Here is a 25,957-nt window from a genome sequence, read left to right on the forward strand (position 1 = left end):
ATTTTGCCAGTTATCTTAATATTCAAAAGGTCACATAAACAGCATACTCCCATTTCTTAGATCGGATTAAGGCCTAGGAGATCCAATTAAGAAATCAGATAAAGAGGGCTGGATTTGATCTCAATAATTGTGTCTTTCAGTGCATGTATACCTTTACTCTGATTTCTTTCATTTTTCTCTGTCCATGCATGTGCGAAAAAAAGAGTGCGGTCCCTGAAATTGCACTGCACTCATGAGATGGCAACAAAATTAACACAGCACCCATGAGATAGCAACAAATCACTGTTGTAGTGCTGAAACCAATGATTAGCTTGATGAAACAATCTAAAAAATTCTTCATCTTCTAGATGATGTAAATTCATATTTTCCACTAAAGTGAATTGATGTTAAAAAAATACAGTGCCATGACATTTGAGTTTTGCATTTTTACATCAGGTCTTACTCTGTGAGTAAGTTCTTGGAACATTAAGTGCATGTAAATGTACCCATTGTGGCTCACAAAGCAGCATCACTTCAGCTAAGATTTCACCTCCAGTTCGGAATATTGTGAGTGAAATATAAACGAGGCCCACAGTGATTACTAAGTCACCACACGACTTACTGCCTGGCATGTGATTAATCATACACATAATTTACTACTTGACCTTTTACTCTGCTGCTTTCATAAGGTTGTAGACCATAGCAATCATCATCATCCTCATCACAGATGATCTATAATAATTGTTTGTCCATGGACTTGTGGGAGATGCTAATTATAAGGCTGAAGGATCAGCTAGATGGTTCAAACATTCAACAATTTAAATACATACTTAAAGCTAAAACAGTTTTGTAATGGGCTGCAACCAATCTGGAACCATATGATGGCTTTAATTAAAGGGGTGAGCGATATGACGATATTACTTTATCACAATAAACAATGCCATTGTAAGCTTGTCTAAGCATACTGTAGGTATCACCAGTACCAGTAAATGAAATCTGCCCAAATGTATGCTCCTTTAAAAAGAAATTTAGACCAGGCTTCCAAGTAGTTGGAAGCTATCTAAGGTTTGGGCTTATTTTGAGAAATTGAAAATTTAAATCCCAACGCTGCCATGGGTCCATGAAAGTATAACTGGCTATAATTAGTTGCATGTAGCCATGTGCAGTGATGTGCAGCCAAACACTGAAATTTTTTTTATAGATGCAGTGATTTGCTGTGTCTTTAAACTTTGCTGTTGCTTTTGTTTGTAGGTTGCTGCTTTATCCACTGATCTCCCATGACCACCGTCCAGCATTAACTGCTGAAAGTGTCCTCCAATGCGAACGTTACTGATATTGCCGGCTTCAGCACTGTGTTTTGCTAACTTAAAACTCACTGCCCATCAGTGATTCACAGCATGTCAGAAGCTGCAAAAAGCTTTTATGAAAAGAGCCATTAGTGGAGCCTGCCCTTTAAAATCTGTATTTGAACAAGAGGTCTACAGTGACAGAGGAGTCAGAGCAATGGCACGTAAGAGGGCTTCAGGGTGGAACTACAGACAGTTCAAAAGGTCAAACTAGGAAAATCTGTTAACAGCAACAAAAAAAAAGGTGTTGAGGTGTTAATTTATCAGGTTAACGTGTTATTAACATATTAACTTTGACACCACTAATAGTGATATTACATTTTGCCATATTGCCCACTCCTAGTCTTGTTGCAGTCACTGCCGGAGATTGTAAAGCAGGTTGCTGAATCATCCCCAGCAGGGGAGTCGAACAGGGACACATATCTGGCTGGTGATGCAGAGGCACTGTCTGCCTCTCTCTCTCTCTCTCTCTCTCTCTCTCTCTCTCTCCCCGTGTCTCTCTCTCTCTCCCCGTGTCTCTCTCTCTCTCTCTCTCTCTCTCTCTGTCTCTCTCTCTCTCGCTAGCTCTCTCCTCCTCTCTCCAAGTCCTTAACCTGCTAATTCCATCAATTAATGCCTGTGTGAAGCTCCTCCTATACACAAGTCCAGCCTCAGCTTGCAGTTGCTACAGGGAGAAATGACCCAATCATTTATCGCGGCACATGAATAATCAAATGACTGCTTGAAGATCCACTATGATGGCATCCCCCTCCTGGGGCCAGGGATGACTTTGGCTGAGAAATGGCTTCTTCACGCTACAGAGGTCAGAGCACTTTTTCATTACGGGCTTGTAAATTTCAGCCCCTCACCATCCCTCGTGTAGGTGCTCTGAGTGAGCGGACAATCTAGGCTCTGCTAGTCCTATTAAGTTCAGCTCCCAGAAGATAAGGCAGTAGGCTGCTTAGCGCACTGGAAGAAGTGCTATGATTATACTGAGAAAAGACTATGACTAAAGTCAGAAAAACATCCTTTCACTGGGGTATTTCAAAGTAAGCCCAGCTTTTTATTTAAACACCTGATTAAACATGGTGCGAGACAGAGAGACAGAGAGAGAGAGAGAGAGAGAGAGAGAGAGAGACAGAGAGAGAGAGAGAGAGAGAGACAGAGAGAGAGAGAGAGAGAGAGAGAGAGAGAGAGAGAGAGAGAGAGAGAGAGAGAGAGAGAGAGAGAGAGAGAGAGAGAGAGAGAGAGAGAGAGAGAGAGGGGAAAGTAGGGTAAAAGAGGGAAGGGAAGAGAGAGATTCATACTCTTAATAGTCTCAGGTTCAGACATTCCGCCCACAGAGGCACACAAACTGATATTTATTTTACGCTAAGATGGCCACAACTTTTTCTCAATTACTTTTCAAAGAAACAAACTTTTCAAGCTGTTGTCCGCTTTGCACACGTGAAAACAAAAATGCATTGCAGAGCCTAACAAGCTAGTTGCTCTAGATTAGACTGTATACTTCACAGCATTGGGTCACAAAAAAGTCATTTATCAGTTTTCTTTGGAGCACTGCATGAAGGAAAACAGAAATGTACTTGTGAAAATGTGCTTTATTATTAAAGTCAAGGGTGGTCTTTTGGTCCCTGACGGTTAGACTGGTAGGTTCTAGCATCAGAAAAGGCTGAGTAACAGAGGCTGCCAATTCTACCGAGCTTATACTAATGCTGGAGCAAACTAGTGTTAAAATGTGATGACTCATGGGCTTCAATACAAGCTTTTTATTCTTCATTTGTGGATGATGTGCTAACATGTTGGTTTGTTAAAGGAACAATAAGAACAGCATGTAAGCGCAAAGAAAAATGGGCACACTTTACAGCCCAGTCAACACGATCAGTGTTTCATGGAATTGTTGGCCTGTATATTTTTTCGACATGGCTTTTTTTATGATGAAGTATAACAAACACTCCAATAGTGATTTCAGGATTTGAATAAGTGCTTAAGTACCTATTTACATCCCTACATCATGTAAAAAGAACAGTTTGCTTGATCTGCACATCTGTCAAACAGCTTTTTCCTGTCAAAGTGTGTGTGGTTCATTGCCAAGTGATAAAACACACCAGACTCTTTGGCAAAAAGTACAGAAGTAATTAAGAAATGTAGTCGGGCTTGCGAGACTATACTCTTAAGGACTCCCCCTGCTGTGTGTGCAATAGTGCGGCTGTCAGGCAGGGAGGCTGAAATCCCTCAGTACGAACTAATGTTACATTTGGATAGCCACTGGGCTGAGACCAACTCTGCTGTTTGTAAAGGCTCTTTGTTTAGGCCTTTGTCCTGGTTTAGTCAGGTGAGCCTATCTTTCAGCCCCATGGCAAAAACATTAACACCACAATACCCAGCGCCAAACTGCATCCTCTCAGCTCAAACAGCACCCTGGGGGTTCTGGCAGGGTGTGGCTTAGCTTCTCATGGACCACTGAGCATGTTGCATGAGGAAGGCAAGAATGAGACAAATAAAAGAATCATAAATTATGCATGGAGGATGCCTGACTGAGTGTGATTATTAGAAAGAGCTAATGGAGTGATATTTTGCAAAGGACACAGTCTATGTAAAGCACTGATGGGAGGACCAATAAGTGTGCGCCGAAGGCTTGCCAAAGGGAAATATAAGAAGAGATATGAGAAAATATGAGAAAAAAAGACAGATGTGTAAAAAAAGAGAAAGGAAATAAAACTGTTTTGATGACTCATCCGCCCACTCAGACAAAGTTGCTTTTTCAGATATAAAAGACATACAGACAGCTGAATCGCTGGGGCAGTGACTTGTGAATTTTCACTCTTCTCTTGCTCTGGGAAATGGCACTGATGTCTGGTTTGTCGTTTCACTCTGAGCCATGAGTGTGTATTCTGCAAATTTACTACGCACTTGACAGCGATGAGACGGAAACAAAATATTTGTGTGTCGTACAACTAGCTTGGGGTAATCTGCGCACGCGGAGGGACACACTGAATACACTGAACATGGTAAATAGGATGGAGCTTATCAGTCCATGTAATTGCTGAAGCTTTGGCTCATGGTTTAGCCAGTGAAGTGTGCACAGTGTTGAAACAAGCACGCTAATGAGCATGTGGCTTCTCTACTTTCTATAGTTGTTCTCTCAGAGTACCACATAGACGCCCTATGCATGGATAATGCATACACTGCAGGGCTGTGAAATACACTGTTTCTCTACCGGTATCAGTGGGTATGACATTAAAGCAATAGTTTGTACAAAGTTTCGGTAACACATCACCCTAAATGGGCAGACTCAAGAAACTAACACTTACTGCACTTCCCTTTGGAGAAGAAAATCCACCAGGTTTGATTCCTCCTAATTAGCTCATGTGAACACTTGCAATGTTAGCAAATTCCATGAATGCCACAACTAGCAAGAAAAGAGGTTTAATCTTCTACATTAAAGTAAACTACTCAGCAAGTTATGGTGGTGAGGGGTACTCTGAGGGGGATCTGTTTCTCAAGATTTTTTTTATCAAACGTCTGACAAAGAATGATACATGCGCCAGTGAATTAATATTTATCTGCGAGCTGAATATTTTTAAAATCAGAAATGTGAAGAAAACTGTCCTGCTGTACAGCCCATTTTCAAATTCAGGTATTACATATATATCAAGTTAAATTTTACCCACTTTGGTGATAGGTTACCTCGTGACACACGATGAACGGTTAAAAACTGCATAAACAATATAAAAGAGTATAAAGCTTTTGCATTAATGCTGCAGCAGGCTGAAAAATGCTACTCCTTTAACAATCCAGAATCCTTTAACTGTGCGCTGTGATCATCCTGATCCATTTAAAATGTTCCCGATGAGCGCTCTCTTGGTGTTTTGACTAATTAAGGCATTTATGAGAACAAACATACATGTGTTCTGATTAAAACATTGCAGGTCAGCCTTAAACCATGTCTCATTTCTAATATATCACTAAACTGCGATCTGTAGCAACATATTTGCAATCTGATACTTTTTATATATCTATGCATGTCATTGAGACGTAATACACTGCTTTGATCTTTATATACCATAGCTCAGCATGGATCCCAAACTACTGTAATCATTTGCTTTCTGTGTCATTTCAAGGGTACGGGTTAATTCTCACAGCAGCAACACACTTTGTAGTAGAATGAATCACAGGCATAATGTTATGACATTTCGAAAAGAGGGATTATGATCTGAGAGAACTGCTAACAGCCACATATACATGACACGGGCAGCTGGCAGCAGTACAGGACGAAGTGGCTGTAAGGGGGTGTGAGAGGCCGACCCGACACTGACCCCTCTTTAGAAGATGGAGTAGTTGACAGCACTGGCGAATCAGTACACACTAGCAAGAACAGCCCCACTGGGCAGGGTGAGGTCAGGAAGAGCCTTCACTGTACTCAATGACTGCGCAGTCTCCAGCCACCGACTCTGAAGATGTAGAGCAGAAAGTCATCACATTCCGGCAGCCAAGCTGGTCTGAAACCAAGATTCTACCAGACTTTCATGCAGCGATGCATGAGGGGTATGTTGCTTCACCACCAAATACCAGAACTATACAAAAAGGTGTGCGTTGCAAGTCTGTACAATGTTTTGCAGATGCAAAATACCTTATAGACCTGGCTTATGACTTTCACACTTAGGGCGCTTTCACACCACCTTATCTTACCTATCACACTTTCACATCAGACAGGTGCAAACACTCAATACATACTCAAGACCGTACCAAACCACTGTACCATGGACCACCCAAAAAGACGGTTCTCAATTTGCTTCCGAGTAAATTGTGGGTCTGTTCACTGCTGTTGAGAACACATTTTTACTATGGTCCACACCGAATGTTAGAATTCTACATAACAGCGTGCTTTACTCTTCCAGCAGCACATCAGTGCTGTATGTTCCACATATTCTGCCTGTCTTAACACTTGTGACACACATATATTATTTTTGCAGTTTAAGGTCAGACAAGCAATGAAATTAAAGTTAAGCAATGCATTTCATTTTGGCATATGGATCCTGGGACATATTTTTGCCAAGCATCAGAGACCTGATTGGTTCAATTCAAACTGACAAACATAAGGAAGCAGATATTAAGTATGTTTTTTTTTGTATTATTGCTTTGACTGTGATGCATATAGACGTTAAGTGTCTGTGTTTTCTATTTTTTCATTTGTATGATGGCAAATACCTGGCAACACCAGGTATCAGTAACAGGCCAATATCAGCAGGAAATGCTGGATCTGATATCAGTTTTTTTTTTTGTTTTGGAAATGCCATCTGCCATTTATATTGACTGTACATGTGTGCATGATGCTTGTTACAACAGCTCCCGTTTTTCGTTTTTCTTCTTAACTTTTATTTATCTTTTTAATAGTTTATTTATTTGACTAGACAACTTATGGAAGCTGTGCTCTCTCGAAACATGCTAGTAGAGAGAGTCTTGGTCTGTTTTTTTGCCGTGAAAGTGCTTCTTTGCTTCTTTCACTCTCATGGTTCGCTGCTGTGCAGCAACATGGCCGTTTTGTTTACACATGGGTTCAGCTGATCGCCCTGAAGCCGGTCAGCATGGCGACCAGGACAACGAACATCCCCGAAGAGCTTTGGAGATGGATGCACAGGAGATGCAGAGAAGGAACAAAACGCACGGGGAAAGCGAGGGTGAGACAGCGTAGGCTTATGGAGAAGAGGGCATATAAGCTGTGTCTCCCCTCTCTCATCATGGGCAATGTGAGGTCGCTGGCTAATAAGATGGATGAGCTAACAGCACTAGCCAGGAGTCAGAGTGAGTACCACAGGTGTAGTCTAATGTGCTTTTCAGAGACATGGCTACACCAGAACATCCCAGATGACAATGTTTCCAGTGAAGGCTTCCAGACTATTCGGGCCGACCAGGGCTGCACCAAGAGCGGTAAGCGCGAAGGAGGAGGGCTCGCTGTGCTAGTTAATAACCGCTGGTGTAACCCTGGTCACATTACCATCAAAGAACATGCCTGTTACCCGGACATTGAGCTGTTGGCTGTTGAACTCAGGCCATATTATTTACCATGCACGTACTCACATGCTATTATCGTGACTGTTTACGTACCCCCCCCTCTGCCAACCCGACGTGATGTCATTTATTCAATTATACAGCATGTCTACGTTTAACCACGTCAATGTGTCTAAGGCACTACCACACTTCACTCAGTATGTGGACTGTCCCACCAGAGAGGAAAGAACACTGGACCTGCTGTATGCTAATGTTTAGGACGCATATAGCTGCCACCTCTGGGTAGGTCAGACCACAACTTGGTGAACATCAGTCCCCGTTATGTGCCACTGGTGAAGAGTCAGCCTGTGACCACGCGGACAGTGAGTAGATGGTCTGAGGAGACTTACAAAGCACTGCAGGAGTGCTTCGAGGCTACTGATTGGCCAGCACTCTGGGAGCTGCACGGAGAGGACATCGACGAGCTCACAGAGTGCATCATGAACTACATTAACTTCTGTGTGGACTACACTGTCCCAACGAGGACTGTTAAAATGTTACCCAAACAACAAGCCGTGGGTAACAAAGGACATTAAAGCTCTCCTCAACAAGAAGAAGAGGGCCTTCAGAGCTGAAGACAGGTATCAAGGAGGCAAAGAACAAATATAGGAGGAAGCTGGAGTGGAAACTCCAGCAGAACAACATGAGGGAGGTTTGTAATGGAATGAGGACCATCACCAGCTTCAGGTCCAGCAACAACAGAGGAGTAGAAGGCAGCGTGGACGGGGCCAACAAGCTAAATCTGTTCTTTCTCTGTCCTCCCCGATCCTGACCTGCTGCCAGTCCTCAGCAGCCCATTAACCCTCACCCCCGCCCAGTAGCCTGCCACCCTCCTGTGACAGCCCACCTCACACCTCAACCCCTCCCCCACCCGTCACCTCTACAGTGAGTCTCACTGCTGACCAGGTGAGAAGAAAACTGAAGAAACTCCACTCAAACAAGGCTGCAGGCCCTGATGCCGCCCCCCCCCCCCCCAGGGTGCATAAAGCCTAAAAAACTGTTAAATTATTACAGTGTTTATTCTTTTACATAAACAATGCAACTGTAACAACTGCAATTTCCCTCTGGGATCAATAAAGGATTCTGATTCTGTGTCAAAATTTGGCCCAACTGAAAAGAATAATATCTTGGTACAATGACTAAAACTAATAGGTAACAATGCTTTTTCCTCTCTTGTAAAGTTACTGATTTTGAGGACACAAAGCTTTGTTCAGCAAAAAAATCTAGCATGAAATAGCACTGTGTGATTGTTGGTGTGGGGTTGGAGAGGGTTTAAGTAGTTTTCAGATAATGAGCTGCTTCAATGAAAAGTATCTTATTTTGAAGCAGACTAGTTTTTAAAGAGAAAAACTATTGGATCCATATCAGCCTATATTCTAGGTTTCAGTATCAGTATCTTGTACCAGAAAAGTGTTATTGTGCCAATTGTACTGATAAAGGAAAAGTTCACTTGATCCGATTAAAAATACTCTGAAAATAAGGAAGGTACATATAGCAGTTGGTTGATTGTAAATGGTAACACGACTCCACGCAGCAGACAAAAGTTAGACTCCCCACTATATAACTGAAAGTCCTTGAGTAAGACTCCTAATTTCGCATTTGTCTGGCTTCATCTCTCTGGATAAGAGCATGTGCCAAATGCACAAATGTAAATGTATACAAGTGGAAAAACCAATAAAATGTATGGTTCTCTGAAATGGAAATACTTTATCTGTAAGAAGTGGACAAAGACCTTTGAGGAAGAACATAAATTACTGTTAAGTATTTACACTTCACTGCTAAGAAAACTGAAAATTACTATCTGTAGCTGCCCTCTACACACAAGATTTGTTTATACATAGCAAAAGGTCACTGCAAATGCCAATTAACTCTTCATGAAGAAATGTATAACGTACTAAAGCAAACACTGAACGCACACCAAAGCGCCACGCTACGTGATAAAAAAAACAGATGACTATTTGTGGTTTTCTACTAAAAATTAGTGGATAGACCGGATTTATTACATTTACAAAAAATAGATTTGTTGCATCCAAATAAATAAGGGTAAATAACCATGCTGAAACACAAAACGATAAGGAACGATGGAGAAGAACAAGGTGACAAAGACGCAACGTGATGCTCTGCAGAAAAAGGACAAATTCATCACATAATCCAAGTCATCCTCTTTAGGAACCTCCACTGGCACAGCCTAGAGTATGACACTGTCCCTACAACCTCAGTTCATTATCTACTAACATTAATAAATTCATCAAAGCATCTCTGGAAGAGCTGGAGAACCATTAGGAATCTAGCCTCCTTGAACATGATAATGACACACTAGACGACTCATGGATTCAAATCTACATTCCAATCTACAAACCACTCCTTAATTGGTCCTATTTTTCTCTACACCAAATCTCATTAGACTTACATGAAATTTTCTGTGGAGTAACTTATCTTTTTGGAGCCACATAATAAATCTCATTCATGCAGTGCTATCTACTCTGCTCTAGAGCTATATCTGTTCTGTCATTGCTTTCTGAATAGAGAGGAGAAAAGCAGAGACTGTGCAGATGAAAAGGAGAATGTAAAATAAATGTTGGATTACTTTGTCATTCTTTGTTCGGCTTGATTTTGATTCCAGACAAGGAATTCGGGGTCGTACCTATCAGGAGACAGGCAGAGAGAGAAAGAGAGAGAGAAAGGGTAGGTGGCTGGCACAAAGGGGTTTGACATTTTAAAAAAGAATGTATTGATTTTAACTTTCTTTTTTTTTTCCCGCACAGCGGAAACACATTACACACTTGCATTTGGCTTTAGACATGCACTCAGGTTTCTTGGTGGTGTTTATTAAACAGGGGTCTCACAGAAGGTCTCCTCTATACAGATCTAAAGGAACTCTGGGGGTTGCTGGGAACCTCCTTTGCTGAATGACAGCATGCATGTCAGATTTGAAATTGTGACCTACCTAAGTGCCTACAACATGTGGTCAGTCTTGCTAAAAAAGAAAAATAAGAAGTACTAGTTCTAGTAGTTACATTCTGCCTATTAAAGTAAAATGCTGCATTACAGTAATTTCATAATTTTTATCAGTGGCCTCAATTTCAAATAACCCTATATAATAACACACACACACACACTGCTCAAAAAAATAAAGGGAACACTCAAATAACACATCCTAGATCTGAATGAATGAAATATTCTCATTGATTACTTTGTTCTGTACAAAGTTGAATGTGCTGACAACAAAATGACACAAAAATCATCAATGGAAATCAAATTTATTAACCAATGGAGGCCTGGATTTGGAGTCACACACAAAATTAAAGTGGAAAAACACACGACAGGCTGATCCAACTTTGATGTAATGTCCTTAAAACAAGTCAAAATGAGGCTCAGTATTGTGTGTGGCCTCCACATGCCTGCATGACCTCCCTACAACGCCTGGGCATGCTCCTGATGAGGTGGCGGATGGTCTCCTGAGGGATCTCCTCCCAGACCTGGACTAAAGCATCCGCCAACTCCTGGACAGTCTGTGGTGCAATGTGGCGTTGGTGGATGGAGCGAGACATGATGTCCCAGATGTGCTCAATCGGATTCAGGTCTGGGGAACAGGCGGGCCAGTCCATAGCTTCAATGCCTTCATCTTGCAGGAACTGCTGACACACTCCAGCCACATGAGGTCTAGCATTGTCCTGCATTAGGAGGAACCCAGGGCCAACCGCACCAGCATATGGTCTCACAAGGGGTCTGAGGATCTCATCTCGGTACCTAATGGCAGTCAGGCTACCTCTAGCGAGCACATGAACACGCTGTGCGGCCCTCCAAAGAAATGCCACCCCACACCATTACTGACCCACTGCCAAACCGGTCATGCTGAAGGATGTTGCAGGCAGCAGATCGCTCTCCACGGCGTCTCCAGACTCTGTCACGTCTGTCACATGTGCTCAGTGTGTGAAACTGCTTTCATGTGTGAAGAGCACAGGGCGCCAGTGGCGAATTTGCCGATCCTGGTGTTCTCTGGCAAATGCCAAGCGTCCTGCACAGTGTCGGGCCCTCATACCATCCTCATGGAGTCGGTTTCTAATTGTTTGTGCAGACACATGCACATTTGTGGCCTGCTGGAGGTCATTTTGCAGGGCTCTGGCAGTTCTCCTCCTGTTCCTCCTTGGACAAAGGCAGAGGTAGCGGTCCTGCTGCTGGGTTGTTGCCCTCCTACGGCCTCCTCCACGTCTCCTGGTGTACTGGCCTGTCTCCTGGTAGCGCCTCCAGCCTCTGGACACTACGCTGACAGACACAGCAAACCTTCTTGCCACAGCTCGCATTGATGTACCATCCTGGATGTGCTGCACTACCTGAGCCACCTGTGTGGGTTGTAGAGTCCATCTCATGCTACCACGAGTGTGAAAGCACCACCAACATTCAAAAGTGTCCAAAACATCAGCCAGAAAGCAGAAAGGTACTGAGAAGAGGTCTGTGGTCCCCACCTGCAGAACCACTCCTTTATTGAGTGTGTCTTGCTACTTGCCAATAATTTCCACCTGTTGCCTATTCCATTAGCTGTGAAATTTGATTTCACAGAAGTTTGATTTACTTGGAGTTATATTGTGTTGTTTAAGTGTTCCCTTTATTTTTTTGAGCAGTGTACATAAAGATCCATATGTGCACTAATGATGCGCTAATACTATGGAATATATCTACAGTATTTTCATGTCAGACCCACTTTTTAATACACCAAAATCTCTGAAGCGAATTAAAAAACAAATGTTTACTAAAACAGTATCAAAATGACTGTGCATGTTGTGGATTTGGCTGCAGCCAGCAAATGCAGTGCATCACACATCATTTGGTTCTCATTCCACTGGCAGTGTCCACAAACGAGAGAGAAACTAAAACATGAGGGGTAAACGAAAGGGATGACAAGAAATCAACAAAACAAACAAGGTCAACGCAAAACAATAAAAAGGAATCGCACAGCCCTAGTAAAGCTTGCACTCTACAACATTAAAGTTCATCTGTGGCCTCTCAACTCCTCCAATAGTAGTATAAAGAGGCCAAAAACAAAGTGATATATTTACATCTGACTCTCAGTCAAGTCATGCTTGGTAACACTCAATTTTAATGTATGTACTGTGCAATGTGAAGTTTGCAGACAGGAATTTGGGCAGCGTAAGTGACCTGAAGGCAGACTGAATGTGAGGGAACTGGTGAGCGCGCTCTAACTCATGCTATCCAGTGCTTTCATTAACTCTATGTGCACGTGCAACTCCTAATCACCCACTGACTGATAGCTATACACCAGCTCTCCCAGGCAGAGGTGACATTGCTAGCTGATGGAACTGGTCAGTGTCTGCATGTCAAACAGTGATGCCGCTCACCTGGGGTCCTTCTGGATGCTGTCCACGGAGGGCGACCTGACCAGCGTGGCCTCGGGCGGCAGCGCAGGGCCCGACTTGCTGTAGGGCGAGTCTGCCGAGGGGCAGAACTGCAGAGTGCGGTACGGGTTGGCATAGTCGGCTGCAGAAACACCAGGTCCAGCGGCATAGCCAGAGCGGGGGAAGGTCCCTGTGGCATTCTGGCTGCTTGTGCGCTGCAAGGGGATGGGGTCAACACCAGGGGAGGATGGGGCTAGGATGGGAGAGTTGGGACAGAACAGAAAGTTCAGGACCTGCTCACAGAAGTGGTTCGGTGGATCTTTAGGGTGTAGCAAAGGAGTGAATGCAACATGTATGTCCACATACACACACATATATGTACAGTGTAAAAGGAGTTGGGCAAGAGCCAAACACGAGCGTGATGAAGAGAGGAGAAAACAAGAAGAAGAAGAAGAAGAAGACAGGCATAGTCAAGCAAAGCCACAAAGGCTGTATGGGTGCAAAATACAGTCACATTGCTCCACAGACAAACACTGACAGTAGAATGGGTCATGCTGAGCCCAGTAACTTTAAAAGTGGCACTGTTATAAGACGCTGCTTTTGCCACAAGTCAATTCATGAAATTACTGCCCTGCTAAATTTGCCCTGGTCAACTACATGTGCCACTCTTGTGAGAGGAAAAGCTCAAGGCGCAGCAACAGCTGAACCACAAAGTTATAGACCATACACATTCACAGAGTGGGGTTACCAAGTGCTGAAACACATAGAAACTGTTCCAAACTTCCTTTGGAAGCAACATCAGAACAAGAACTGTACATTGGGAGTTTTATGTGTGGGCTTTCACTGCTGAGCTGCTGCACACCAGCCTAAGATCATATGCAATGCAAAGCACCAGCTGCAGGGTGTGAAGCATGCCAGCAATGGACTTCAATGCAGTATAAATGTGTTCTATCTGGCAGTTTGATGGACAAATCTGGATTTGGCAGATGCCAGGAGAATGCTACTTAACTGGAATGCATAGTGGCAACAGTAAAGTTTGGTGGAAGAGGTATAATCCAGTGAAGGGTCACGTTAAAGCTACAGCATACTAAGACATTTTAGACAATTACATGCTTCAAAGTTTGTTTCAACACTCTGGGGAAGGCCCCTTCCTGTTCTAGCATAACTAGAAAGCACAAAGTTAGGTCTAAGAACACATGGTTTACGAATTTTGTGTAGAGGAACTTCACTGGCCTGTGCAGAGCCCAGGACTCATCTGAATGGCTGGCGATTGGTCAGGACACATATTGTAGCCTTCAATAACATAAATACAGAACAGACCAATTTTGCAATTTTAACAAACAATACATGCCACAGCCCGAGTAGGCCATGTACAACGCTTGCTATGCAAGCCTTATTCATATTAAGGACAATGTTTACAGATTTACATATTTATATTAAATTTATACTGCTGATGTCCAGGCTTGATCTGGGCATCAGCAATGCAGATTCTGTTTGCCCTGTTTCTTTGTCTGGACTTGACTTGCTTCCCAAACCCCATCACGTCGTGCTATTCATCCTGATTGCAGAGCTTTCCAGCTGAGCTGAGCTCTAAAAAGCAGAGCTGCGCTCCAACCACTCGCAGTTAATGTGACAAGCTGGATCTGAGACAAATGTCTGCCAGCGAGGCCTCTCTCCCAACCACTATGAATGTACACTTCAGTTCAGTTGGGCTGAAAGTGCAATCTTAAATGGGCCTATCCATTCACTGAGTGTTGGTCTGCCAGATCATAAATGTCCTCTGTTGTGTGTTTTAGGGTAAATGCAAATTTAGGGCTAAATAAGACTAGACATGCAATTGCATAGAGGCAAAAAAAGCTGAAGCTTTAAAGGTAATTTAAGGTAATTATTCTGAGTAACATTACGGTGCGTTCCAGGAATAAATTACACAGAAATGCTCAATAGGTATAAACTGGGTAAGCATGTAGCACAATCTTCAAAGCACTGTGTAATTATTTTGGGTAAAATGATAAGTCAGTAAGCAGACTAACAATGTTTTACTGAAATGACCAACAGGTTCTAGCTTTTAAGGTGAAAAAAAAAGATAATAGCAAAATACCACATAAACTGGTTAAATAGTTATCTGGAAAAATATGTTAAGCACAAACAAAACACACAAAATGTCATAGGAAAAAGCACATATTTAAATGAGAAAGCTAATCATAAGTAGTTGAATCATAAATAGTAAGTACCCAGTAAAGTCACAGTAAGAATAACTGCTTTCCTTTACAGCCTAGACTGAGTCTGGGTTCTAGGTAAAAGACAAGAACATGCAATGTCTTCAAATGTCTTTATACCTTCAAACCGATACCCCATTTAATTAGTTGGTACACAGAAAATATGGTTCATAATTAAAATTTGTCTGGCCCCTACAGTGCCAGGTCCACATGGCCACCAACATTCCAATTAAGAAAACAAGGCTTATAAATGAGATCATTTAATAAAGCCACATAATTCCTATTCTCTACATAACATAAATACACAAAACTACATTCATGAAAGGTGCACACTTCGACCTGTCTCCCCCCGTTTGTCATATTGTATGTGCTCGGACAGGTTGATGGCCATTTCGCTGGTACTTGTGACTAGTGACAAAGATTCTTCATCATCATCATCATCATCATCATCATCATCATCATCATCTAACCACATAAAAGCAGTAACATAAAACATGAAACTGCTTACACAGGACAGCTTACCTAGAAAAAGAGCTTCCCTCAGTTTGCTTTTTTTTGGCAAGAATTGTGTTGGTTGACATATTTTGTTTATGTGCAACCATCCGACTCATTTAATCATGTAAATTCAAAGCATTTTTTTTCAATGTACTCGAGATTTGTCCGATATACTTTTCTGCTTAAACGTGTGACATTCCAGGAAAACTCGGCCTGGTTATTTACTATCGTTTTACCCAAAATAATAACACAGCACTCCGGAGTTTGTATGATACACTTGCTCAGTTAATGCCTAGAACTTGTTGGGCATTTCACTGTAATTTAGTTAGAATGTTTTGATCAACAAGCTACCCAAACAATAACCTAGCACTTCAGTATCTGTATCTGCTACTTACCTAAATAATACCTAAAACTAAAGGGACTGTGAAAAAAAGCCTTACCCAAAAAGTAGCGACTTCGGTTAAATGACGATATGGATAAATGCTTAGATATAACAAAACTGATATGGAAGAACAGAGTAATTATTAGAAAACATACAGTTACAATAACACACTTTGCCCACAGCCTGCAAGTGAAAACATCTGAAACCATCTGCTGATGTTAATGATGTCTGTTTGTTTATGGCTGCTAATCAGGCCCCAGGGTGTAAAAATGATCTATTTAAAAAACTAAAACCTAGTTCATCTAATGAACTTGAAACTATGTGAGGCATAAAATCAACCACAACCGTCTGTATGAAAGAGTGAAGAGGGAGTCTGGTGCGTGCTTACCCTGGCCCTGGCTGAAGTTTCTCAGTGGGGCTTTTTGATAGACTCTATCCTCGTAGATAGGGTCGATATGGTGCTCAGGGGACTGGAGAGGACGCAGCTCTCCACCCAGGTGGCTGTGCTGGCTGCTGTAAGAGCCCCTGGAGCCTAGTCATAAAACAAACATAACTCCATGCATCAAGTTATTATCATACAGGCGATCAACATAAAAAAAACATCACCCATAACTGGATAAACAGTAACAATGTGTAATGCTGTCTTTCAAGGAATGGTTTCCCCTTTGCCTCAAGTGAAGTTGGTCAGTTTGGTGTCCTACCAAGTAGCATTGTGCAAATTGCATGCCTAAATGATCATATGTTTGTCTTCCTGAGCCCATGCAGTGATTTCCACTCCAGAATCGTGTCCATTTTTAATGTAGTACCGCCCAAGTGCCCGAATCTTATGGCCAGCCAATATGGGTTTTCAGTCTTAGCCCTTGCATACAGAGATTTCCCTGGTATCTCTGAATCTTTTAATGATGATGATGTAGAAGATGAAATTCCTGAGTTCTTTGTTATTTTTTGTTAAGAAACATTATTCTTGAATTGCTGCTTATACAGTTGTTCACAAATTTGCGAACCCCTACCCTCTCCATCTGTACTTCTGAAAGACTCCATCTGTACTTCTGAAAGACATAGCCTCTATTGGGGTGTTTTTTATACCAAATCATGTTACTAACCTAATTAGTTATGAGATGTTCCAAAGGGTCCAAACTTTTTCCAAATGTGTAGCTGGCAGCAAATTCAAAATGGTCATATAATTTTCAAAAAACAATAAACTTTCAGTTTCAACAGCAATTAAAAAAAAAAATAGACAAGTTTACCTTGCACAGATATAAAACTACCATCTTGATGACAGAATTTTGTCCACTTTGTTATACATTCGTCTGTCCATTATCTCAGTTTGCATAATGCTGTGGTGGAGTATTAGCTTCCATTACTTTTTAGGCACATTACCATGATAGCTCCAGTACAATGCTAAAGAAGTTAACTTTAACCAGTAAATGTCTCAACTAATTGACTACAATTGGAGTAAGGGGAGTATGTTTTTTTTTTAAATATCATTTTAACTAAAGTTTCTCTTGTCTAGCATAGTATAAACATTCTTGAATAGTGGGTTAAAACTGTGTAAATTAGATTTTTGCCAAACTATTTAGTGTTGCAATTGCAGTATACATGTATTTTGGGCTTGGTTTTAAGGTTTCACTTTTTGACTGTTAACTTATCCAACAAGGACAGGTGGTACACACACATCATATCTATGATACAGCATTTATACCTGCATAAATATGAATATGCACTGATGTACTGCAATTACATAAAAAAAGCCAAAAAAAAAGTTCTTATCTTTCAGTGTAAGGTACTGTAACAGGATTTTATGCTTAGCCATTTTACATAGTACACTGCAAAATTCACTTCATGTAAGACGTGTTTGTTCTTTTTTTTTTTTTTTTTTTTTAAACAGTGCAATGAACGCACCTGCCAGGCTGCCGGGTCTCTGCAGTGTAGCGTTAGCATACAGGTCATGGGAAATCTTGTACTGATCAGAGGAGTGTAGCATACGCTTAGTGGGCGACAGAGTAGCATAGCTGCCCACAGCTGAACTGAGCTGGTGGAGGGGGGAGGAGCTGGACGCATTGCCCTGGCCGGACACAGTGTGCAGGGGGGAAGAGGCAGAGCCCCCTCCAGCCGCCATGTTGATGGGCGAGCTGGTGCTGTAGGACTTGGCCAGGCGGCTAGGCGACTGTTTGGGTGAGGACACACGCTGTAGAGTGGCGTAGCTAGGCATGTCTGAGGCAGAGCCCAGCCTCTGCAGTTTGGAGGGAGAGCCCAGGGCCTGCATGGAGAGTGGGGAGCTCACACGCTGGGCTGGCAGCGTGGCACACGAGTAGTAGATGGAGGTGGCGGGCTGAGCGTCAGGCAGGTGGAAGGCGCTACCATGGCTCTGGGCAAAGGAGTCTCGGGACTGGGAATCGCCACCCGCCAGCTGGGCAGCACGGTTGGATGTCACCTGGAAGGGGTCAATGGAGAAGAAAAGGTTAATGTGGTAGCTCTCAGTTCCAATTCAGGAGTTTTGATAAGGAAACAACAAGTTGAAAAGAAACACTGGGAAAAAAAAAAAAAATCAAGGTTACACAACTTTGCCTTTACACCAAATGTAAAGCCAAGACATGTTTGCTATCCAAGGCTCACTTCTTAAGTTTTGAATTGGAGCTTTCATAGCTAACAAATAACAGATTAACACTTGTGTGGTGTTTGCATCTGTGGGTCCCATTTTCAGTGTTTACCAAAAGTAAAAAATGATGCTATTATTGTAATTTCCTTTGCTCATTTTCTGTGAGGAACTTAGAAAATAACACATTTTCAATGACTTCACACTGTTCACCTCCAGACATTTATATTACACATGTGGTGAACCCACAGGGAATAAAAGTGTGGAGGTGCTGTGTCCCTTCACTCTGTCCCTTCACTCTCCTCCTACTTGGCCTGCTGTTAGAGTGTGTGTGTGTGTGTGTTTATATATGTGTGCGTGTGTGTGTGTTTCTATATGTGCGTGTGTGTGTGTTTCTATATGTGTGCGTGTGTGTGTGTGTTTCTATATGTGCGTGTGTGTGTGTTTCTATATGTGTGCGTGTGTGTTTCTATGTGTGTGTGTGTGTGTGTGTTTCTATGTGTGTGTGTGTGTGTGTGTTTCTATATGTGTGCGTGTGTGTGTGTGTTTCTATGTGTGTGTGTGTTTCTATATGTGTGCGTGTGTGTGTGAGGGTGGACAACATGGACAGGCTGCTGACTGGCTGAATCTAGCCACTTGTGGTATTTTAAACATCTGTTATTTTTACATAAATTGTTATGTCTGTGTTGATTTTAAAAAACAATAATGCAATGGGTTCACCAGACCCACTGAGTACCAAAAACATGACCACCAAAAACATGACCACCACACAAGGGTAAAACCTCACCAATTACCAGCATGTAAACTGTGTGCCTAAATCATCACATGCTTACCACAAACTGTTTTAAGTCTTTACGGGTTCTTAAAGCTTTGTAGACTAGGAGTTCTGATCTAGTATCTGTTCCTATGAAAGTCACAGTAAATAAGAGAGGAATCTGATCCTAGATCAGCACTCCTAAAATGTTTTGTGAATACAAGCTTTGGTTTCTAAATCAATATGAAATACTGTTAATTATGAAAATGGACAAAAGAACATTGTATAGCTAAAACCAGTAGTAGCAGTCATCTTGAAGCCTGAATTTTGACTAGCTCCAGCTCAAAACTAAAAAAACAAGTTCTGGATGACTAACATGTCAAAGTTGATGGACTACATTTGGTTTAAGGAGAAAATTATGTGAATTATATATTTTGCTTAAATTTTACTTAAACTAAACTTCCCCTTGACTAATATAATTAAAAACTAGACTTCAGCTATTCTATCAGCAGCTGAGCCCTACCTGATTATAGCTGTGCACAGCTCCTCCCACCTGTCCACCGCGTGGAGGGGGCTGGGAGGCTGACAGGTCACCCAGGGCCAGGGTCTGGTTGCTATGGTAACCAGCAGAATAGGGGAAGGTGCCCTCCTGATTATTGAGCTGCAGAGCACTCTGAGACAGGATGCCTGGTCCTGGGTAAGAAGAAACAAACATGCATGATACCAGTGACCAGTCATTATTGTCATTTCTCCCTTCTTTCTTGCGCTCTCTCTCTCTCTCTCTCTCTCTCTCTCTCTATGGGGCTACTATAGCACAGTGTTCTTTCTCTCCTTGTTTCTCTCCCACAATGTTTGCTGGTCTTCTTGCTTGTTTTCCCTCAATCACTAAACTTCAGCTTCCCTCCTCTTGTCCATGCATTCCTCTGCTCCCTCTCTCTCTCTCTGCCCTCTCTTTACCGGGCTCAGCAAGTGGAGATGGATGGAGTGGGCATGTATAATTAATCAAGGCTGGAGGAGTCAGAGAGCTCATACACTGAAGAATGGGACCAGCAGGAGCAGAAATCATGTTCCCTTGTCCGCCCCTTTCTCTTCTTCCTCTCAGCAGCCACTACAGCTCCCTCGCTCCACACAACAAGCAAACCGACACTGAACAAGATGAAAAATGCTAGGGCGACTTCTAGTTCTAGTCACAAAAAGCCTCTGCTCTGATGAACCTGCCAATAAACGCTTCCCAAGCGATAGGTGCCAATCAACACCACACCGTGCTGTGTGTTTTTACTGAAATGGCCGAATCGACAGAGCCGACAAAGGCTGGCCAACGAAGATCTATATTCTTCACAACAAATAGGCTAAAACTGAGAGACATCCCCATTTTAGCTGCCTTCACACCTGTGTGTTTACTGCTGTTTTGGAAGTCACAAAAGTCGATACAGGTTCACAATCAACAAAAACAGGCCCCATGAACTCAATAACCCAATAGACACAGAACAGTGCTCTTTCAAACCCTTTGAAAATGACAACTAGGTCATTTCAAGCTGACCCAGTAATATCAAGAACAGGGCAACTGAAGCCTTTCTGAAAATGACTCTGGTTTACTATTAAAGCCACTTTAGATACGATAAAGTTCATGCACTGGATATTCTGCAGAGCATGGTTCAGGTTTCATAAATGTGTAATCATTCTGAGGCTGCGTCCTCAGCCATCTTAGAGTCCATTTGTGCCGTGTTCTGCTTTCATGCAGAATGGCGGTTGAACAGGCAGCGTTCGTCCAGGTGGCTGGTTTCAGAATATACTTTATCTCTGCCTCATCTTTGTGGGGTTTTATCTCTGTGCTCCCTGACCTGCATTTCAGATATAGCCTCTCAATATTTCATCGGCCTACTATTTTACCAGACAAGCAGAGAGAGTGAGTGAGAGAGAGAACTACTACAGCAGTGTACACACTCACTGCCAGTGGGCTCAGAAAAGTAAACACAGGGGTGGGGATAGAGGGGGAAAGATCACCCTTCTATCTAAGCATATTATTCGATACATAAGAGCACATAACCTTCTAAGTTCATTTTGTGCTAAACCCTTTCTTTTGTATAACCACTGCTGTCTTATTAAAGTTGTTACTTTTTCCTTTTTTATTTTGCACACCATTTGAAAAATAAGCTTAAGTTGGCCGTTTACTAAACAGCAAAACAAAATTGGGACAATGGGACAAATATGACAAACAAGTAAAATTCCTCTACTCGTAGTGCATAAAACAAGACAAGGAATTTTTTTCAATGTTAGAAAAGCTGAATCCCATATTTGAGTATGTTGGATCTTTTGCTTGCTGTTCCTCGCTCAATGGAGAGAAGAAAGAGAAACCATTTGATGCTGAAACAAAAATGGCAACCTTCATTCCATTTCAAAGCTAGAGTAGGTATATTTTAGGGATTTGGAGACGTCTACATTAACACATTTTTTGATGTTGCTTGTGCTTCAGACCCTTCCTGGGTGGATGGATCTGATAATTGCAGGCGTGTTGAAAGAGCATTTAAGGAGTACTCAGTCAAAACATGGTGAAGGATGTGTCTTTCGAGGATATAAGTAAGTTATCTAATATTGTCATCATATCTTCATCAGTATAATCCTAAAGACAAAGACCGAAACATCGAGCCAGACTTTCTTTTCGAGCATATGTGTGTAATGTTAATACATAAAGGCCTATGACATAGTCTGAAAACACCCCATAAAATCTGACAAAAAAAAAAAAAAATCTTACATAGTACAACTTAAATACTATTGGAAATGTACATTAACAATCAGAGTTCCCTTAAAAGAACTCTGTGTATGACTTTCTGTTCTGTGCAGTGATGCAGGGAACCATGTGGGCCAATAAGGGGGAAGTCTTGGAGTGATTACAAATTCAAACCACAGTGGCGTCTTGGCCCAAAAGACTTTGTTTTGCTTTGAAATGTTTGTTTCAAGCATTACTCAAAATAAAAGCTTGCTCCATTTAGTTATATTAAGTTAAGAACATTTTTCCTTTTCTTGTCAAGTTGCCGTTTTGGAGATATAAGGTTTGGTTACAATCGTGACTATATGCAACACAGTCCTTCAGAAAATGATATTCTTGTGCTATGAAACCTGAAATGTTGATAATGTAAGACAAACTTAAAAAAATGCGATTTAACAATGACATTTAAAACAAAGATTTTTAATGTGTTGAAGCCAAATAATTTCCCAAGGCCACACATCAGCAAGCAAAAAAAACCTAAGTAGTTTCTCAACCATATTTAGTCAAATACCAATGAGAGTAACATTTGAAAGCAGCAGGCATTAGCTAAGAGGCTTAGCTGAACTTTCCCGAAATTTCTGCTTTTCAGGCTGTTCTGTACATATCTCTCCATTTCAGATGAGATCGGCCTGATCTTTTCAGCGCAGTGAATGAACATGATTACTTTTGAACAGCATTATTTGATGTTTATCTCAGTTTGAATTTGCTCCCCAAATTGTGAGAGACAAGAAAACCTACAGACCGCGAGCAGTGTCAATAACCAGAAGAGGAGTAATTCACACATCCAGCTATTGACATTCATAATGTGGCATGACAGGTAGTGCTCTGTGGCGTGTCTGCTGAATAGCGCAGAGTGCAGAGGGCTCTCCCGCTGAAAGGAGGTGAATACTAACCACAGAGGGAGCAGACCCTGAGGAGCGAACACCTGCAAGCTTCCATTATGTGCTCCTGCATCTGCACATTCAATTCTCACTCCCATCTAGCAGATTCACTTCTTACTCCAAACTGTGCTTGCATGACTGTATCTTGCTATCAGTGGAAACCATGACCATACCTCTATAGGTAAAGGCATGAGGGACTTGATTCGAGACTGTCACAGACAATGCTTTTAAAAGCTGTCTGTCCTGCTGCTCCACGAGAACAAAACCTCACTACTGTGTTATGGCTCTTTTTGAGCTATGTCTGTAAAAAGGCATCCTTACATCATGATCTACAGAGGACAATTCAACTGCATCAACCGTTGAGTGTTGAAATTGACTGTAATTCATTTGAATGATACTGAATAAAGTATGCACTTCTTGGTGAGCATTCTGCCAGCTATGTCTAACATAGCAAGCTAGCGTCTAGATCTAGTTGTCTAGTGTTCAGTCACAGCAGACTCTAATCACAGAATTTGATGGCCTGTAAAGAAAGGTTTACCTGAAAACTGAAATGTTGATTAGGCCTGTTTTTTTATTAAATTATAAATGTTGTGCCCCTTAACAGAAGATAATAATAGTTGTGTTTCTGGATGTCTGCAGGTATTAACAACAGCATTCCTTACACCTTAACAATCAAAAGCATATATAAGCTGTTCTTATCATAGGTCTGATAATCCAAACATTATATAGATGTTTTAAGGAACTAACCCTTAAGGGCAACAGTATTCTAGTATGCTTAATTAAGCATTCACTCTGAATTATAGTACCAAAATAACAAAACCAAACTAAATCAAACTGTGGTGAAATGAGTTTTCATGCATTTCACACTGTTTCCTAAAGAACGGCATCTCAATCATCCTGAGGTATGATTCATTATGAGATCAGGCGCAATATATTGTCGGATTGTGGCCCTTAGCCATCGGAGATTGACATTACTATCATTGGGGTGAGAAGTCACAGAGGCAAGCAAGCAACATGTTTTCCACACACAGAAAAAAAGAGGATTCTCCTAAACCTTTGCAACATTATCAGCAATCTCACAAAGAAACATGCTTAAACTAGAGAAAATAAACATGGTTGTGTTTCTGGTCAAAAACAGTGGCCAATTCTGTTCTAGCTATTTTTTGGTAGTTTTTGCTATAATTCGGTGGATTTTGCAGTGGGTTTAACAAAACGTATTCAGCTTATTCAGCCTATAAATCACGTGTTAAAATAATGATCTAGTCACATCATAATGTTTTAAGTTAGGCAACTGTACTATAGCCTATCATCGTTATTACTCTTAGGCTGAGCTTTATAAAATCCTATTTTAATTCATAATGAACCACAGTGTTACACTGTTAATCATTTAAGCTCACGTTTAGCGAGGTAAGATGCTCTCTGTATGGAATCTTTTATCTGTTTAGTCAGCCTTCTCACTGTAAGAAAAAAAAAGTGCTGCGTTGCGCTGCTCTGGGGTATATTAGAGACAGACAACATATAGGGGTTGATATAGGAAACGGACTTCAGATTACAAGAATTTATTTTTTACTTTTTAAAACCATGGACAGCATGTTTAAACTGTCCACCTTGATGGCCATCAAGATAGATTCAGTCTATGGGTGATTCACAGTACATAACTGTTGCTCACTGTCAGCTCTATCATGATGTTGGAGATTTACATCCTTATTGTAAATGTCCCTATAGTGGGACGATCCTTACTTTCACCTGTCGCAAACTCTTGGGAATCCAGAATGCCAGACTCCTGCAGAGATCTAATGCAGGAATCCACGAGCTCCAGGCCTGTGGTGAGCTCTTCTTCTATATCCTTCTGTCCGTCTGCAAAAGCACAAAAGCATAGAACAAGGGGAGGAAATTACACCAGCTCCAGTTTGAAAGGCCATCATCAAAACACAAAGGCGGACCCAAAAAAAAGCAGTGCCCTTTCATGAGCGACAGCTAGACTATGACACTGTGTCTGAGAATGCTGGTAGCGGGGACAAAGCCGAGAGACACAAAGTTTTATGCCAAGATAAACTAGCCAAAGGTAGTGAAAATGCTGCAAATTTCAGACTGCAGCTTACACACAGGTTAACCAGAGGCAGGACACAATCATGCATATGATGGTTATTTTGGGTATACCAGCTCCCATCACTTGTTAGTAACTGTAGCTACTTGATTAACATGCCCCTTCCACTGTACCTGCACAGGAGGCTAAGATTTGAAACAGTCTGGAGTTAACCACCCACCCACTCTGATAAATAATTCATGCACTTTGGCATTTTCCAAGTCTCAGCCTCTCTGCTCTCCTCTCGCTGTGCTTGATTTTGTGTGGGGCGGAGGGCGTTATCTTTGGCAAACGTTTCTGCCGTAACACAATCAATCAAGTCTGAGAGGCCATATTTCTATTTGACGAGCACAGTTCCGCTGCCACAGGCCCTGACTGATGATGACAGCTGTCGTGCACTTGGCTCTGAGGAGCAGCTCTTTACTTCCTCATCCACCATGCAGCGTCCGTGAAGCCTCAAATCATTAGTAGCACACCCACTTCAACTACTGTCCGAGACTAAGGTTGTTCACAGCTTTGATTCAGTACATCAAGCATAAATAAAAGGTTTCCATGCACTGCTACTGTACCTTGATTGTTCCAGCGAAACTTCTCATCTGCAGAGCTGAAACAGAAAGAGGAAGAAGAGGATAAAGTTGGTGCATCAGAAAAACAAATGACATGGATTATTAACCCCTATAAGTAATATTATACAATTATTTTTATTGCTTTGCTATACATTTGTTACATAATAATTAATATGCAATGTAATATACACATCACAGAATTACATCATTAATTGGATAGTTATGTACAAAATTACATTTATATTTTATTTTTATTCGTAACAAGGTCTGAACTTCCAACAAATAACCAAACCAAATTATAAGGGCTGCCAAATTCCCAACATGGCAATAGCTGGAAATAACTGTGGTTTTATCTAGAGAGCCGTCTATGGAATTTACCATTTAAAAGCTGTAACTGAATGAGAGAACTCAGTCATAGCAACACATAGCATACAAGCAGCTGGTCTTCAAGGTGGAACTTCCAATGATTCAAAGGGTCAAACTAGGAAAATGTGTTAACAGCTTTAAA

At 41.7% G+C, this 25,957-nt stretch overlaps 1 protein-coding gene across 4 annotated transcripts in view; it reads right to left on the reverse strand.

Moving 5' to 3' along the window:
* Window positions 1–25,957, reverse strand: part of ctnnd2b (catenin (cadherin-associated protein), delta 2b) — a 117,407-nt gene that overhangs the window by 31,440 nt on the left and 60,010 nt on the right. For 2 of the 4 annotated variants that reach the window (XM_037547582.1, XM_017719642.2), the window contains exons 4-10: window positions 25,453–25,487; window positions 24,538–24,654; window positions 19,673–19,842; window positions 17,702–18,233; window positions 16,188–16,331; window positions 12,710–12,959; window positions 9,940–9,996 (exon numbers count right to left, since the gene is read on the reverse strand). In XM_037547582.1, coding sequence (XP_037403479.1) covers window positions 9,940–9,996; window positions 12,710–12,959; window positions 16,188–16,331; window positions 17,702–18,233; window positions 19,673–19,842; window positions 24,538–24,654; window positions 25,453–25,487 — 1,305 coding nt within the window. The remainder of the gene's footprint in view (window positions 1–9,939; window positions 9,997–12,709; window positions 12,960–16,187; window positions 16,332–17,701; window positions 18,234–19,672; window positions 19,843–24,537; window positions 24,655–25,452; window positions 25,488–25,957) is intronic. The other 2 variants (XM_037547586.1, XM_037547589.1) reach the window with 1 other exon arrangement.

The sequence above is a fragment of the Pygocentrus nattereri genome, chromosome 2 (genome assembly GCF_015220715.1).
Source record: "Pygocentrus nattereri isolate fPygNat1 chromosome 2, fPygNat1.pri, whole genome shotgun sequence".
NCBI lineage: Eukaryota > Metazoa > Chordata > Actinopteri > Characiformes > Serrasalmidae > Pygocentrus > Pygocentrus nattereri.